This window comes from Micromys minutus, assembly GCF_963924665.1.
Source record: "Micromys minutus genome assembly, chromosome: 24".
NCBI lineage: Eukaryota > Metazoa > Chordata > Mammalia > Rodentia > Muridae > Micromys > Micromys minutus.
Window position 1 is genome coordinate 15951949 of NC_137959.1, and position 17095 is coordinate 15969043.

Consider the following 17095-nt stretch of genomic DNA (forward strand, 5'->3'; position numbering starts at 1 on the left):
GCTGGTTGGGTTCTGAGATAATGCCAGGTACTACGTGGTAAGAGACAGAGAATGCATGTGGGTGTATGTGCATGCACATGTGTGTATGTGTGTGTGTACATTCTCGTGTGTACCTTCTTTTTCTCCCTCTTCTTATAATGTTACCAGAATTCAGCCATGAAGCACCACCCTAATGACTTTACCTAATTCTGTTCACTTTCCCGAAGATCCTGGCCTCCAGCCAAGTATGAGATTAATTTTGTACTTTCTTAATACCTCACAGTGACATTAAATTTCAATATTCAGAGCCAAGGGGGCACTCAGACAATATCCAAACCACAGTATTATCTCTTGTTCTTGTTTAGCTGCCAGAGTCCAGTAAAAAAAAAAAAAAAAAAAAAAAAAAAAAAAAAAAAAAAAAAAAAAAAATCTATTAGGCCACACGATTTTTCTAAGTACTTTGCAGATTGTTTAAACTAAAACTGTAGTAGCTGACTTCTCTCTTCCTCCCTCCCTCTCCCCCCTCCTCTGTGTGCTTATGTGCATGTACATGTGGGTACATGTTAAGGCCAGAGATTGAGGCTCAGTGCCTTCGTCAGTCACTCTCCTCCTAGTAGGTTTTGAGACTGGATCTCTCCCTTCAGTTGGAGCTCTCCAGTTTGACTTGACTGACTGACCACTGAACTCCAAGAATCTGCCTGTCTCCATCTCCAAAGCACACGTGTGCTGCTTGGCCTGGCTTTTCCATGCTGCTGGAGATTCACATTCAGTTCCTCACACTCTGGTCCTCCCATGGCAAGTAATCTGCCCACTGGCTCACTCCTCATATTAGACACTTTCGTTGTTGCTATGACTACATACCAGACAAGAAGCAGCTAAAGGGGGCAAGGGTTTAGTTTACCTGACGTTCTGAGAGTATGACCTCCATTAGAACTGCTGCCTGGCTTTCTTCTCCCTGCCTAGGACAGTGCTTGATGCTCATACTGTTTTTAAATTAAGTACCACATACAGAAGTGTTTTTTTGTTACTGAAATACTATAGAATAACTTTATGTACTTAAATGCCTACATATTGGTAACATCAAGATGATGAACCAGGCTGTCTTAAAGAATTTTCAGAGCTGAAGAGATGGCTCATTGGATAAGAATGCTTGCTCTTTAGGCATGAGGGTATGATGAAAGTATTCTGTCAATATCTGTGCGTGCACACATGCATGTGCGGTCTCTCTCACACACAAACACACACACACACTATACCAACAGAAGGTCAAAGAATCTGTGACTCGTTCATTCCATAAGGCTGGTGTCCCACTGGTCTTCAGTATGAGCCAGAATCTCGAAGAAGAGGCTTTAATGCTAGTAAAGGGATGGACTTGTCAGTGACAGTGATAGCAAGCAGGCAGAAATAAAAGTTTTTTTTTTTTATTCCATGCCCTTTATATGGGCCCCCAGATTAAAGTTGGATCTTAATCCTCAAAAGATCCAGATCAGAAGTGGGTCTTCTCACTTGGAATGATTTTAACTAAGAATAAAAATCCCTCACAGGTATACCCAGCTGCTTGGGTTTTAGTTAATTTCAGATATAATCAGGTTGACAATTAAGAATAGCCATTATGGAATAGAGACAGCAGATCCCGAGAGCTTGCTGGCCAGCCAGTCTAGCCCAGAAGGTGGGCCCCTGGATCAGTACGAGATGCTCAAGGCATCAGCGTGGAGAGTGATCTAGGAAGTCACCAGCTCCAAACACACAATGTTTTTCTTCTGACAGCCTTAACAACATGGAAATGTGAACCTAAAACTAAACAGTAATTTTGGTTTTCATTTGTCTGGAAAGTCTTGATTTCTCCTTTGCATTTGAAGGGTGCTGTCCTGTGGAAGAGCGCTGGGCTATTGCCAATGCGAATTAATGAGCTTTGAGGATGCCTATCTTGAACAGTTTCTAAGAAGTCAGGTTTTGGAATTTGTCTTTGTTCCCAAATAGATGAGTTGAATGTGGTATGCCAGGGTGGAGCTATAGCCCAGTAGTGGAGGGCATGCTTAGCATGCCCTGGGCTCAGTCTCAGCATCCTCAAGACTAAAGAAACAAAAGCAATGACTCGGACTTAGTGGGTATGGGACAGTGTTTTGTTACTGCACTTACCTTTCTTTGGTGTTTTCTGAGCTAAGGGTTGCTGAGTGATAAAGACTTACGGATTGATATTTACCATTGCTTCTAATTTTCTTCTGTTCCTGTCAGTGTTCCCATCATACATGGATTATACCATTTACACACGCATCTTAGTTCTTCCATAGTCTACTTTTTCTAGCCATTTTTCTCTTTGGGATTTTCTGTTCGGGAAGTTTCTATTAACATATCTTGAGCCTTGAGATCTTCCCTCTGTCATGTCCTGTTTGCTAATGAGCCCATCAGAAGCACTCAGCGTTTCTGGTGGGGTTTTGATCTTGAGCATCTCTCTTTGATGGTTAGAATCCCCACCCTTTGCTCAAGTTCTCCATCTGCTCTTGTATGTCGTCTACTTCTCCCTTTAGATCTTTAGTATATTAATCACAGTTTTTAAAAAATTAATGGTCTGGTAATTCTAACATTCTTGTCATAGCTGGTTCTGATATTTGCTCATTCTTTCATGCCCTGCTTTTTGACTCTGAGAATGCCTTTTCATATTTTCCATGATGTGTAAGAGGATATCCCAGGTGAATGGAACTGCATTAAATCGGCTCTTTATGGGGTGGCGAGATGATGGGGATGGTCTGTCTTGTAATCCCATCTTGGTTTTTGGTGATTTTCTTTCTGAATTGTGAATTTCTTAAGTTATTCTTAGAATTTTCCCTTCTTCTTCTTAGTTGGGACCAAATTCATTGTAGAATCTGGATTGGCACATTTTCTTTTTCAACAAGAGGGCACTGAGGTTGTTGTTTGTTTAGATTCTTGCACATGGAGGATCTGAGGTGCCAGGGTTGGGTATCTTGATCACATGTGAAGTTGCTGAGCTGCATTCCGTTCCTGCAGCTCCATCTTCATTAGAACATTAGAGAAGTAGTTTTGCCACCTTTGCATGGTCACAAATACATTGCCTTTTTATTCTGATAGTTTATGCTTTGACATTAGACATGTAGGTCTGTGACCAATTTTGATTGGACAGCCTAATTGAGTCTGCTCTTAAAAGATTACTCATTGGGAAATGTAAATTAAAAGCTGTGTATCACTTCATACCCAATTGATATCACTGAGAAAAGAGAGAAAGACAAAAACTAGCAAGTGTTGGTAAGCTTGTGGAGAAACTAGAGAGTTTATGTGCTGGTGATAGAAACATTAACTGGTGTGACCCTATGGGAGACTGTATGGCATTTTCTCCAGTGTTAAAGTAGAATCACTGTACAAGCCAGGAATTCCACATCTGGATACATTGAAGTATTGAATACCAGATGTATTGGACTCAGGTGCCCACAGACGTGCCTGTACACAATGGCCATGCAGTTGTCATTCCCAATAGCAAAAGATAGAAGTCAGCCAAGTGCCCCTCAACTGAGTGGTTAAACAATGTGGTGTGCGTGTGTGTGTGTTTTAACATATTTTATATATTGTATATCACATTTCTGCAAATTATATATCACATAATATATAATTTTGAGAATACTTGAGAAATTCACAAATTGGAAACACAAATTATATTTGTGTATTATATGTAATGTAATGTATATGTTTTATATATTATATACTATTATATTATTTCTGATATAAATCTTATTATATATATACATATACACACATACATTTTAGAGTATTATTTAGCCTTAAGAAGGAAAGAGACTCTGACATGTTACAAGGCAAGTGATTTGTGAGGACATTGTCTGCCATAAGCCAGTGGAAGCAGATAATATTTTCAGGTCTTGGTATTGTTAGTTTACTTATGATTTCCTCTTATCTGCTCATAGTTCCTCCCCATCTGATTGATTCAGACTTTCCTTATACTTTTAATTTTTTCGGATTTTTTCATGGTAAATCACATGATGTTTCTGGTAAATGGAGCTGTATTAAACAGTTTAATGAAGCGGTATGGTACAAAGTTCTGTGTCTTACAATCAGTCTTGCTTTTTAGTGATTTTGTGCTTTCAAACTATGAATTTCACAGAGGGTGCCCAGTTTTTCTCCATTCTTAATGTAGACATTGTCTTAGGGTTTTATTGCTGTGAAGAGACACCATGATCCAGGTAACTTTTATAAAGGACAACAACTTGAGCCTGGCTTTCAGTGACTGAGTTCATTATCATCATAATAGGAAGTATGGCAGCATCCAGGCAGACATGGTGTTCTAGAAGGAGCTGAGTGTTCTGTCTTGATCCGAAGGAAGCCAAGAGAGGACTACTCTCTTTCACACTGGGCAGAGCTTGATCGTATATATTTCGTCAAAGCTCTGCCTCCACAGTGACACACCCCTTCCATCTAGGTCACCCCTACTCCAACAAGGCCAGATCTCCCAACAGTGCCATTCCCCGGGCCAAGCATATTCAAACCACCACAGGTAATATGTAGTGTAGGAACTCAATTTATGTATTTCCTTTCTTAACTAGAAAGGAACCAGAGTGAGTGTTTTCTGTGTTTCACTTTCATTTGGACCTGTTTCCATGTTGGCTTTCAAACAACAGTTTTCTTTGGTTTTTATATCCATATTCCTCAGGTGTTCCCCGAGTGCTCTGATGGCCAGTGCCCAGCTGTCTGCACACACTCTGGTCTTTCCTTCTATTCAGTGTGTTCCTTTCCCATCCTAACTCTGATCACAATAAACATTGTTTCTATTTTACTTTGCTTCCAGTTTTGTGTTGCTGGACTCTGAGTCTTTTGTTTCATAAGTGTGAAAATGCTTTGGCCACATTGGCCTTTTCAAGTTGTTTGCTGAGGCCTTTGCTCTTACTGTGACTCAGGCTGCGTATATGCTGAGCTACTAACATTCATCCTGGTGTTAGAGTCTTGTAAAATATGCCCTTTATGTTGGAGAGTTCCTTTCTTCATGTGGTTTTTGTTCACTCGTTTTTTTCTTCTATAGTGTCTAAATTTTCTTTCATCTCACTTAGTGGTTCTTTTAATTTCAGGTACTGACTAACTTTCAGAAGCTTCTCAATTTGTGTAAGATTAAACTTTGTGTGTGAAAGAAAGATTGGTACGTCTTATATAGTAGAGAGTTTTCTCCTGTTGTATTTTCAGTGAATGCTAGAGTATGTGGTATTTGATGCATACCTGTTTTGTTATATTTTTTAAAATACTGTTAGATAATGCCTTAATGTATAATTAATTTACTTATATATGTTGGGTTCTTTAGAGACATAGTTTAGGCTTTGCTGGGTTTATCAGCAGCCCTTCCTCTTGTACAAGTTTGTCTGTTACTGATGTGACCCTGTTCCTATGGAAAAGTACCTTGTCCTAGGAGCATTGCCTCTCCTGAGACTACTTATTCCTGGTCATGAGTGAGGTCTGGGATTAGCTTTGATGCTTCTTTTTCATCCCTTGGGCATTTTTCATTCACATTTGCATAGGTCAGTGCTTAGCCAATGACTGTCCCAGCCCCATTGTCTGGGACATGTAGGAATCTTGCTGTCCTCTTGGCTTGCCACCCTTCAACTGTCCTTTGCATTCACTTTACTTCCGCACTCTGTATCTGAGCTCCTTTCCAGGCACTAAGGTAGAGCAATTTGTAAACCTCCTGTGTTGGTTCTCTTCTCCTTGGGATCTGGTTTTCAGTGCCGGAAACCTTTGATTCCTATTTTTGCTTTGTTACCTTTTTTGTTAAAAGCATTTACTTGTTAGAAGTGGGTAAGTCTTGTTGTTACTGTTACTTCATGTTCTCAGGGAGCCAGAGCCTTCAGTGGGTAAGCCCTCTTACTGCCACTTCATGATGGAGCTGAAGCCTACCATCTGTCATTTTGTTTCCTTTTCCTTTCTATGTGTAGAGGTGCTCTGAGTGTTTTCTGCCCTCTGTAGGTCCTGGTGGAAGTAGCTATGTAGTTGAAGTCATTGTCTCGGTATCTGGCAGAAGCCTATATTGCCTAAAGTAGTAATCACGTGTGTTTGAGGCAGCCACTGTTCAGTTTTTGTCTGTGTAATAAATGAGGTAATGATGTGTTAAGTGAGTGTGATAGACACTGACTGTGGCAGTCATTTTAAAACACACAGAAACCTGGCTTCTGATTTGTCTTCAGCTAATGGATTACCACCATCTTTTCCATTCTGAAGTCATCATCCATAGGCTTAAATTCTGGTCCAAGAGCCCAACATGGTTGATTGGTTAATTGTCAGGGAAAAATTAAACCTTCAATTAGATAGTCTGGAATGTTATTGATAGCATCCTGCTGTTGGTGACTTGTTTAAGATCCATACATCTGTATACAAATATATGTATACAAGAACCCTTGCTTGAATGAGTCATTTTATACATATACATGCAGTATTTATGTGGCTGTCCCATTCACAAAGGCCACAATGCAAGGTAAGTGTTAACTCCTTGGTGATTGTGGTTCCTTGGATGATATGACACAGGTGCTGTTCACTTTGTATTCCAGTTAAACAGTGGGTAGTGTGCACTGACTAATAAACATTAAACTTCTCTGTGTGTGTTTTTCTGCAGATGACCTCAATGCCACCCACCAGCACTGTGTTTTGGCTGGCTCGCAGCCTCGGTTTAGTTCCACCCATCGCGTGGCAGAGGTAAGCAAAAATAAAAATCTGATGATTCCCATTTAACTGAATGTGGCAGAGGTAGTTGAATGAACAGCTTGTTGTAGGGCTTTGAAGAGTAATTGATTGGAAACTAACTTTCATCTATTCAACTTTAGACTTTGTATACTTATATTTTTGGCTTTGGGTGTTTGTAGCTACAGTTTTAAAGTTTACTCACAGTATAGCAAAAACTTATTTTGCCTTTGGAGCTGTTTTTTTTTTTTAACATACTGCATTTATTTATTATTTTGTGTGTGTGCATGTATACTCCCATTGCGTGTGTGTGTGTGTGTGTGTGTGTGTGTGTGTGTGTGTAGGTCAGAGGCCGTCTTGGAGAAGTCAGTCCCTTCCTTCCACCATGTAGGTTCCACAAATAAAACTCCAGTCTTCAGGTTTGGCAGCCACCTTACCAGCCAAGGGTTTTATTTCATATTTGGCATATGCTGTTAATTTAAGACTTCCATGGGAAACCATGTCTGCCGTGGTCAAGAGAAAAAGGGTGAATTTGTTTGTGTAAGTATATGTTATATAAATTCAAACAGCTGAGATCAACATTTTGCTTAATTTTTGGTTGGACAGCTAGACATATAGTATAAACTCTGGAGATGCTTAAAGTGATGGATGTCAGAGAACTTCTAAGCTCCAGTCACACTCCCAGCCCAGTTTTACAGGACAGTGACTGATCATCCGAGGTCAGGATGGAAATGATGAGGACCATGTTGAGCAGTTACTCTATGGTTCTAGAAAGCAGGGGGTGATGACAAGGGTCATAGACTGGCTTTGACTATAGATTACATCTAAGGCTTTTCACTTTAGACAACCCCAGGCCCTCAGCTTGTTGGCGATTTGCCTTCCAGCTTGAATGTTCAGATGAAACCAGATGGAACAAGTGTAGGGATATGGGACAGAAAAGAATCAACCCTATTGAGGGGCATATGTGCAGGGTCTTGCCAGTGCCCAGGCTGAGCGAGGTTGCCGAATGGGACAGCACCATGGCTTTTCCATGGATTGTGTGTCATGGTGCAGTGTGTGTGTATGCATACCTTTATAGAGTGGCAGCAGCCATTCTGTCCTCCTCCTCGGCAATCTTCTCTTTGCCATCACTGATTCTTTTGACTGTTTCAGTGTTTGTCCTTATGCCCTGCACCGTAAGCATGGGGGCAAAGCGCTGCCTACGTGGTCATTCTGCCACTCTCTTTTTGTCTGGAGAGAAAATGTTAAACACACAAACATACAGGTCCGTATCCTAGGCGGTTGGAGTTGTCTCTTTGAGAGGTAAATGCCACTGGCACGTGTCACGAGTTCTAAGTAAGCCCTGTTAGAAGGGAGGGAGGGTAAAGACGGGGACAAAGGATGCAATATTTATAGACCATCTGACGTGCAACAGAGTGACTCCATTTCCCTTTGGAGCCCCTCGTCTTTCCCTCCCAAGAGCCCTGTTCTTGCCAATCACTTGAGTATATGCTATTTCAGTCCCAACTCTCTTGCATCTTTGATGTTCTAACCTGTAAGAGTGGCAGACAGACTTATTAGTGCTATATTCATAGGATGTATAGCCACTGAAGAGTAAAATGGTTGGAATATATGTCTGATAGGGATACAAGTGTTCTCAAATTCATATGAATCTCTGAATTAAATGGGCTATTGCATCTAAATCATTTAGAACAGCAAATGAAAAAAAATAATAGAGGAGAGGAAAGGAACAGCAGAGACTCCTTGGGGAAGGACATGAAGCAAGAAACTAAAAAAGTTGCAGTTGTGAAAGTTACTACTCATTGAGAGCTACCATTTGGAGTGGGGGGTTCTATTTCATTCATTAGCTGTGTGGCACTCAAGGTATTCTTTTAGCCAGTTAGAAGCAGCTTTACATCCACAAAAATATGACTACTGAAGTAAAAACTAACAACATTCGGCAATGGTAGCCCCGCAGTAAAGATGTATGCCTGTGTACATCCAGTTGGTTTAGTCTCGGGAGGTCTTTGTGGGTATGTGAACAGTGCACAGAACACCCACATCCTCAGTCTCCCTGCAGTACATTAATCAAGCCTTGGAACTAATTCAGTAAGAGAGAGTTGATAAAGAGGCTTATCCAGCACGGGCACTAATGGAAAGCTAGGCAGGCCCTTGATGTGCCCTTAGTTTGGGATGAGTTAATAAAATTGACTCAGTCACCAGCACTGGGAATGGCCACTTGGAATGCTCATGTGTAGGCAGAGAAAAGTAGCTCATGCTCCTGTTGATGCAGAGGCAGAGACTCAAAACTAGACATGGGTTCAGGTGACAGAATGTTTGTGTTTTATTTAAAATGTTTTATTTCATCTTATGTAACTGTTTACAGCAATCAAAGACAGAAAGGCTTCCTTCCTTTCCTAACACAGAAGTGTGCTCTGCTTCTCTTAGTAGAAGAGAAGAGAAATTACCATTTTCCAACTCTCATATTTTCAGAGCTACCTCACCTTCAGACACACTTGTGTTATGTGACTTCCCTGGGCTCCATCCCCAAAATGATTTCCTGTTCCACTGTTCACCATAGGCAGGAAGCAGATGGTCCTGTGGAAATGGTACTTTGCTATTCCTCCGAGTTGATGGAGAATTCTGACTGAAGAACTTGTATGTGTGTGAGCAGAACTGCTCCATTGGCTCTTTGCCTCTTGGCTTTGGTTTCATTTCAGAATATTCTTGAGATTAACCTGTTTTATTTTTTAATATAAACTTTATATATAATTATTTTTTAAATAATTACTCAATCAGTTAAAATTTTAAGACATATATAAGGGGGCTGGAGAGATGGCTGAGTGGTTAAGAAAACTGACTGCTCTTCCAGAGGTCCTGAGTTCAAATCCCAGCAACCACATGGTGGCTCACAACCATCTGTAATGAGATCTGATGCCCTCTTCTGGTGTGTCTGAAGACAGCTACGGAGTGTGTGTGTGTGTGTGTGTGTGTGTGTGTGTGTGTGTGTGTGTGTGTGTGTAATCTAAAAAAGTATATAAGGTTATATACTGTTTCCTCAGACTAACTAGTTCTGCCTTCCAAATTCTATCAACTTTGTGATATCATTTCAGTGGTAATGCATATCAGCCAAAGGCACAGACACACCTGTGTTAACCTGCCCAGTTCTCTATTCTATATGCTTTGTTTTATTTTGGAAACCTTACTGATAATTACCTTCCAAGAAGTGATTCTTATCTTGGTATGAGCATTGGTTTAGATAGGACAGCCAAAAGCATTAATAACCTACGGAAAAAATAGAAAACATGAATTTCATCACAGAATTAAAAATTGTGTGTCTTTCCAAGTGAACTGTCAACACAGTACAGATGGAGAGGAAGAAAATATTAACAAGCTGTGTGCCTAATAAATGCCTATGATTAGAGTATGAAAGGAATGTTTAAAAATCAGTTATTTAAGAGAGAAATGAATCTGTTTAAAATGATGACTGAGCTAAACAGGCATGTGCCAACGAAGGTAGAAATATAGTCAAGAGTCAAGAACATGTGAAGAATCCCAGCAGAGCTGGGAGCATGGCTCAGCAGTAAAGACACCCACCTTCATACAAAACCTGGGGTTCTCTCCCCAGCACAGAGAACAAAACAAAAATTGTTTATATCATTAGTCATTAGAGAATTGCCAGTAAAAGCCAGAGTCAAATCACAATTAAAAAAAAAAAAAAAATGCTGGCAAGGCTGTGTGCAGATGGGAGCTCTTCTGCTGAAAGGAATGTACTTTTTCTACAATAACTTTGGTATAGTCTGGCACCTCAGAAGGCTAAATGCAGGTACTCTAAGGCACAGCAATTCTATACCCAGGTATAAAGCCAAGAGAAATGACAACTTGGACATGAATGTTCATAGTAGCCCAAGACTGGACACAGCTCAAACGGTCATCACATAGCCATGTAATGCGGACGCACACCAAGACAGAATGAACCACAGAGATGTACTAGTGTGAAAAGCCAGGCACAAAAGACCACACACAACCAAGGATTATAATGAGCCGAAAGGTCCAGGACAGGCAGGTGTGTGTGTGTGTGTGTGTGTGTGTGTGTGTGTGTGTGTCCCCTCAGCATCATCCCTTGCAACATGAAGCAAGTTAGTGCTTGTAGAAATAACACTAAAGGGCAAGGGTTTCATTTGGAGTAACGGAATTATCCTCGAGTTAATTATAGTAGTGATGGTACAACCCTGAATATACTCAGAAACACTGAACTGTTGCAGCCAATAGTCAAACTTCATGAGATGAATTATATTTCAATAAAGCTGTGACCAAAAAAGGATTAAAGCCTCAAAAATCTCAGGCCAGCTTATAAATTCTTTATACCAATTATATGTAAAGTCAGAAAGTCAGAGTCCTGCACTTCTGATTTTATGACCATAAATACAGTTGTGATTAGGCTTAGTCCCTTGAACCGACTCCACGTTGATGAGAGTGTAGGTTGTTCAGTGTGGGCATGGACATGTACTTACTTGCCCCATTGGCCGGCCACTCTGTGCTCACACCACAAAAATGAACGTTACATATCTGTCTGCGTAACTGCACTCAGGAGTAGGCATTGGGTGCTCTGTGAGGGGTTCCCCACTGAGTGCTGCTTGTTACCCTGCACTCCGGGATCACCACAGCAGAGTACACTAGTCAGGCTTCTGCTGTGGACACACACACTCAGTGTTTCCCAGGCTCAGCATGGCCTGTTGTGTAAAGAGGCAGTAACAGTTCTATGCCACAAGATTCCCTTGCAATGTCTATGGCTTTGCTTAAGTTATAAATATTAAAATAAAAATATTTTAAGGATATATTTTTTTTAGACATCCAAAGAAGATCTATCTGTCTGTCTGTCTCTGTCTGCCTGCTAGCCTACCTATCTGCCCTCCTACCTACCTACATACATACTCATCTATGTCTATATCTAGATCTAGATATTATTATCATCTTAGGAAATCATTTCATTTCAAAATAATTTTCCAACATAGGCTCCTTCAAAGGAGTGTGCCTATTTGATTTCTGTCATGTTTCCACAGCCCTAGAGAGGGTGAACTAGGCGTCTCTGTCCCCACTGATAGTGAGGTCTAAGCTTTGTCTTGAGTATGTTTTACAGCCTGCACCCCATACTCTTTATTATTGAGGAAGGATTGCAGCTGCCTCTTGTATGCAGAAAGGGGAAGAAATGTTTTTCTTGGAGTTATAATGTCACCCCTGCACACATATGCACACACATACATAGATTATTGCTGTTCTAGTTTGTGTACTTTGCCCCAAGTTGTCCAGTCTGTCTGCCATTTTCCCTGTTGATGTATTCATGACACAAGACAAAAAAATGTCTTTGACATTACTGCTAACTGGATATTCAGTGAATAATTGTTGTTTATATTTCTTCTACATTTAAGAGTCAGTGTAAGATGCTGCAGTGTGTGCAGACATACACACACACACACACACACACACACACCTCATGCATATAACACACCTCAGGGCTCTTGTTGTTTATTCAGAGAGGAGGTCCATATAATGAAAATAGCCAGCAGCCTACGTAACTACTGAGGCCTGGCTGGCCACCCAGAATCAAGCAAGCAGGTCACTCCTGGAATTGTCATTTAGGGAGCATGAGCTGGGAGGATGGCTGATGAGTGCACAAAGGAGAGGCATCCGTGAGCTGCAAGAATGCATGGTGAGCTGGTAGGTCACTCATTCTTAACTATGGTTCTGTCTTGACAGTGTTCAACAGGCACCTTGGATTATATCTTACAACGCTGCCAGTTGGCACTGCAGAATGTCCTCAATGAATCGGACAATGGCGACGTCTCGTTGAAGTCCTTCGAACCTGCAGTTTTGAAACAAGGAGAAGAAATCCATAATGAGGTGAGGATCGTCAGGAAGCTGATGGGCATGAGACTCACCCCTGCTTGTGATTTCAGATCTGATACACAGGAGATTCTAATCAAAGGAGAGGGTAGATTGAGACTCATCCCTGCTTGCAGCCTAATGAGGGTCTAAAATAGGAGATTTTAAGTCAGAAGAGAGGGCAGGTGACGCCAACAATCAGAGTAGCTGTGTCAGAAGCATCTTCCAAGTCTGTGAGTAGCTCTGCCCTAACTTCTGCAGGAAGACTTTACACCCAAGGTTCTTCCCAATACAGACATTCTTGCAGATCAGCTGTGGCGTGAGCCATCAGTGGCTTCCTTGAAAACAGGCAGACCTAGGGAGATACAAGGGACCTGGGGAGAATGATCACCCACCTAGCAGTAATTTAAGACTAGCTGCTTTTCTTAGTCTGTGAGCGCAGTGGGTCTACATGGTGAGGTCAGTGCACATCCTAAGCTTACTGTTTTGTTAATACTCTCAATTTCTTCTTTATATATTGTTAACTATTTAGCTTTTTTTCAACTTCATTTTTGCATAAGTAAATGACTTTTTAAAAAAAAGAAACTTTGTACTGCTATTTAAGTGGCATCCTCTATAGTTAGCCAAAAATAAATGTAAACTAGATATCCTAGTTATGGCATAGGTTGAGCATATGTGACCTCAAAGCCAGCACCCACACCTACTCCAACAAGGCCACCCCTCCTAATAGTGCCACTCTTCTATAGCCAACTATTCAAACACATAAATATATTGGGGCCAAAAGTATTCAAACCACCACAGTAGATAACCATGTTCAGTGAAGACAGAATAATCCTCAGACTCATCTGTGGGTACCCTTATAGAGAGAATATGCTAAGCCCATACCCTTCCCTTCATGAGACTTGTAATAATCATGCAACTTCAAGCGTTTATAAGAAATGTTGACTTTTTTACTTCAAATGAACAGAATTTACTATTGGTGAATTAATAAAGGCATAAGAGAGAGGGTAGGATTGACAGGTGGCAGAGGATGGTTAAAATGTGCCACAGTCTCAGCCTTTTCCATGACATAAAAACCTGGCCCATGACACCACTCCTGTTCATGTTATCAAGTGATAGTCCCTGAGCTTGTTCTGGGCTTTCTTGTTGCATTGGGGCATTCTAGAGTAGGGAGCCAGGAAACAAGGAACAAAAATCACTGGCAAATTAGGTGATATGCTGATGCTGCTAAGTACTACAGAAAACAAACAGGTGAGCAGAAGGCAAGAACCAGAGAGCATCCTACTGGAAAGAAGCAGAAGAGGTAAGCCATGTGGGGGTGTGGGGATAGTTCAGGAGCAACCACTACAGATGCCACCGGGCACAGAATGCTTGGTGTTCATGGAACAGCTTAGCAGCAGTGTGAGTTAGGTATGAGGCTCCCAGTTGTAGAAGGTGACGCCACAGGGATAGTGTTAGAGACTGGGGAGTAGCAGCCCATCTGTTTACTGTGAAGGAAATGGGGTCCTTGGAGGATTCTGAGCAGATGAGAAAAGCAGTGGCTTTAAAAAAGCTTGCAGCATCTTGGGAGTTGTGTTCTACACTGTGGAAGCAGGGTCAGAATCCCTAGAACCAAAGGCAAACGGACTCTGCCTTTGGGAGAAAAGTAGCTCCCTGATGCTAAAGTGGAAGTCAGGGCCAGTTTTCCCTCCTTCATGGTGTTTCGTAAGCATCCCCACTGGAGATGTTGCTTATAGCTAGAACTGTGTTAAAACTGTGCTCCGGTGGAACCAGAGACCCTTCCTGGGAACCATCCTGTTCATTCTCCATCTTAGTGCAGAATTTCTAATGCAGGTATCTATTTAGTTACTTTTCTGAAAGAATTCATGACTTTCACAGTCAGGTCAGTAAGCTGGGTGCCGACTCTATCTTGTTTGGATGCTGTTTCATTTCACTGTCTTCGCTGGTCATAGGGCTGCATGGTCATAGGGTTTTCTTATCTCCATGCACAGGGAAACTACAAAATCCTCACAGCAGAATACTCCATGCTGGGGAAAACAAGCTGGCTGTTTGACTTTGTGTCAGGAAGGTGGGGCAGCGCTTTCGGGTTAGCCTAGGGATGATGGGATATAGATCTTGTATCCTAATAGCCCAGTACCTATCTGGGTCACTGCCTCCTCAACTTCCATCCTCCAAGGTCATCTTAACATCAAGGTTAAGTTGGTGGGTTGGCTCTTTAGGAAACTGTTGTCTTGCAAGCTGGCCTGAGCTCTGTCCAGTGTTGGCTGGCTACAGGCGCATTCTTGGTAGTTATCTAACTTGTTTGTTCTTTCTTCAAGGCCAAGTGCCTTTACTGGGCTGATTATAATGAGGAACTCTGAATACTTTGAAGACATCTGCACTTAGGAATGCTTCTTCTAGCAACAGGGGAACTTTAGGCCTAAGAAGCAGGTGGCTTTGTGATAGCCCCTACTTCAAGATGCAGAGAAAAGATTTAAATTCCTTTATAAGCCAAATCCTCCTCTACGTTCTTAAATTGGCTGTTTGATTCTTCAAACCATCGCATTGCAAAAACTTCTAGTAAGTTCTTCCTGGAAGCGACACAGTGGGCAGCACCGTTGGATTCTCAGTTTCTTTTTCTCCTACCTCTCTCCAGAGCTGCGCTGGAGTAGCCTCGTGTGTCTGTGCAGCTGGAGCTGAACACTGCCCTACTCTAGTGCCCTTAGTGCTGAAGGACTAGGCACATAGTATATTGAGGCATATGTTCCTTAGGACATGTGCTCAGCCTCATGAGCAAGCCATAGAGCTGACCTGGGGCCAAAGCAAGAGTCTAAGCAAACAGAAAAGGCAGGCACTGTTTGCTTACTTCCCGGGGTGATAGCCTATGTGGTGATGGTTTTGAAATATGATTTTTGTAGTGTTTCTTCTTTTCATCATCTTGTTTTCAGGTAGATGCTTGCTATGTAGGTCAGGCTGGACCCAGACTCACAACCTTTTGCTTCAGCCACCTGAGTGCTGGGACCACAGGTGTGCCCCACCATCCCTGGCTGATCTTTAAGCTTCGCTCCACAACCCCGGAGTGCTCACTGCCTGAGGTTCAGGCAGGCAGATAGATCCTGTTTCTTTCCCCTTCACATAGTCTGTTGGCATTTCCGAGGGAAAACTAAACCAGATTCATCTCTATTGACTGTTCTGTGGTAAGGCAGGTGCAAGTACAAAGGTTGTGGACATGGTTCTCTGTGCTGTGGCTGTGAACCGGAAGCCACCATACAGTTGCTTTCATGGTTCTCGAAGGTCCAGAAGGCCTTTCATGATCAGCGGGACCTCAGGCTGCAGTTTACTTTCTTCTCTCCATGGGCTTTCATTTGACTCTGTTTGGGAGTTGCTCAGGTGGTAGGGTAATAGTTTTCATTGTGCATGTTAGAATTCGGGAAGTGTGTTCACATGTGAGCAGAAGACTGCCAGACCCTCAGGAGCTCTTCTGTGTCTGTTCTTACATTCTGGTACCCATGTTGCCTGTGCAACCTTTCTGTCTCCTGTCTGAGTTTTGGTTTCCTGGTGTATTCTGCTTTTTCTTTCTGCTCTGCTTGCTCTCAGCTTCCTCCGTGGGTTTTGTTGTCTAGAAAGGATGGACACCCTACTTCTCACATGGTTGGAACCTTTTAAGTCTCTCAGTATTCCGCACTTTGATTTGTTTTTGCTTTAGGGCTTCTATAATAAGACCCAGCTCCTTGACTTTTGTGCAAACCTACTTTGTAGCTTTCCTATCCCTGGTGTTTGAAGGAGGGAAATTCTTTCAGTAATGAGGAAAGTCGTGAAGGTGGCATTTGAGTAAAATTCCATGATCTCCCACCCCCAGCCCTGAAGTAAAACGGCCAGGCCACACCGATGAGTAGGATCTGGTGCCCACGGAAACGTGCCATCTTTTGACACTACTTAGCAGACAGCCTCTGCTTGGCTCAAGTCCCAGTGCTCAGCTTCTTGACTGGCATGGCGGGGAGTGGGGGGGGGGTGTAGGTTGTGAGCCAGCAGGGGTGGAAAACCTTTCTGCTCAAAAGACTCTCTAGGCCTGTGAGATGCTTACAGACAGTCCTGGGGCTTGTGGCCTTCTGTGGCTAATATATTTTATCCCTGGCAGAAATTTGACATGTACTAGACAAACCAGTATGGCTGTTATGTGAGTAACCCTGTGTCACAGCTGGTGTAGGTCTTCTGTAGCACAGAACACTTCCCACTGACCTCAGAACTTAAGTCTATTTCTGTTCTCAGACTGTCTTGTTGATGGAAGTGGTGTTAGTTAGTTTGTTTGTTTTCTAATCTTCTTTGTGCTTTATGTTCATTTTTATTCATTTACAGAGACTTCAGCTTCATTAAGGAATTTCTCAAGCAGAATTTTGTTGTTGTTGTTGTTTCTCTCCCCCCAACTCCCCAACTGCACCCCTTTATTTCTTCCCACTGTCACCTGCAGTTTGACTCAGGGCCTAGCTCTATGGTCCAGTCTGGCCTTGTTAGTGATCTCCCTCAGCCTAAGAAAGGTATGGTTGTGCCTTCTTTTACCTCCTCCTCCTCGATTGTTTCTAATTAGCATTCACAA

The 17095-nt window shown here is 42.1% G+C and overlaps 1 protein-coding gene across 1 annotated transcript in view; it reads left to right on the forward strand.

Annotated features, from left to right (window-relative positions):
- Window positions 1-17095, forward strand: part of FTO (FTO alpha-ketoglutarate dependent dioxygenase) — a 327644-nt gene that overhangs the window by 127199 nt on the left and 183350 nt on the right. Inside the window, exons 5-6 of the mRNA XM_080937058.1 lie at window positions 6596-6675; window positions 12397-12540. Of these exons, the coding sequence (XP_080793184.1) occupies window positions 6596-6675; window positions 12397-12540 (224 nt within the window). The remainder of the gene's footprint in view (window positions 1-6595; window positions 6676-12396; window positions 12541-17095) is intronic.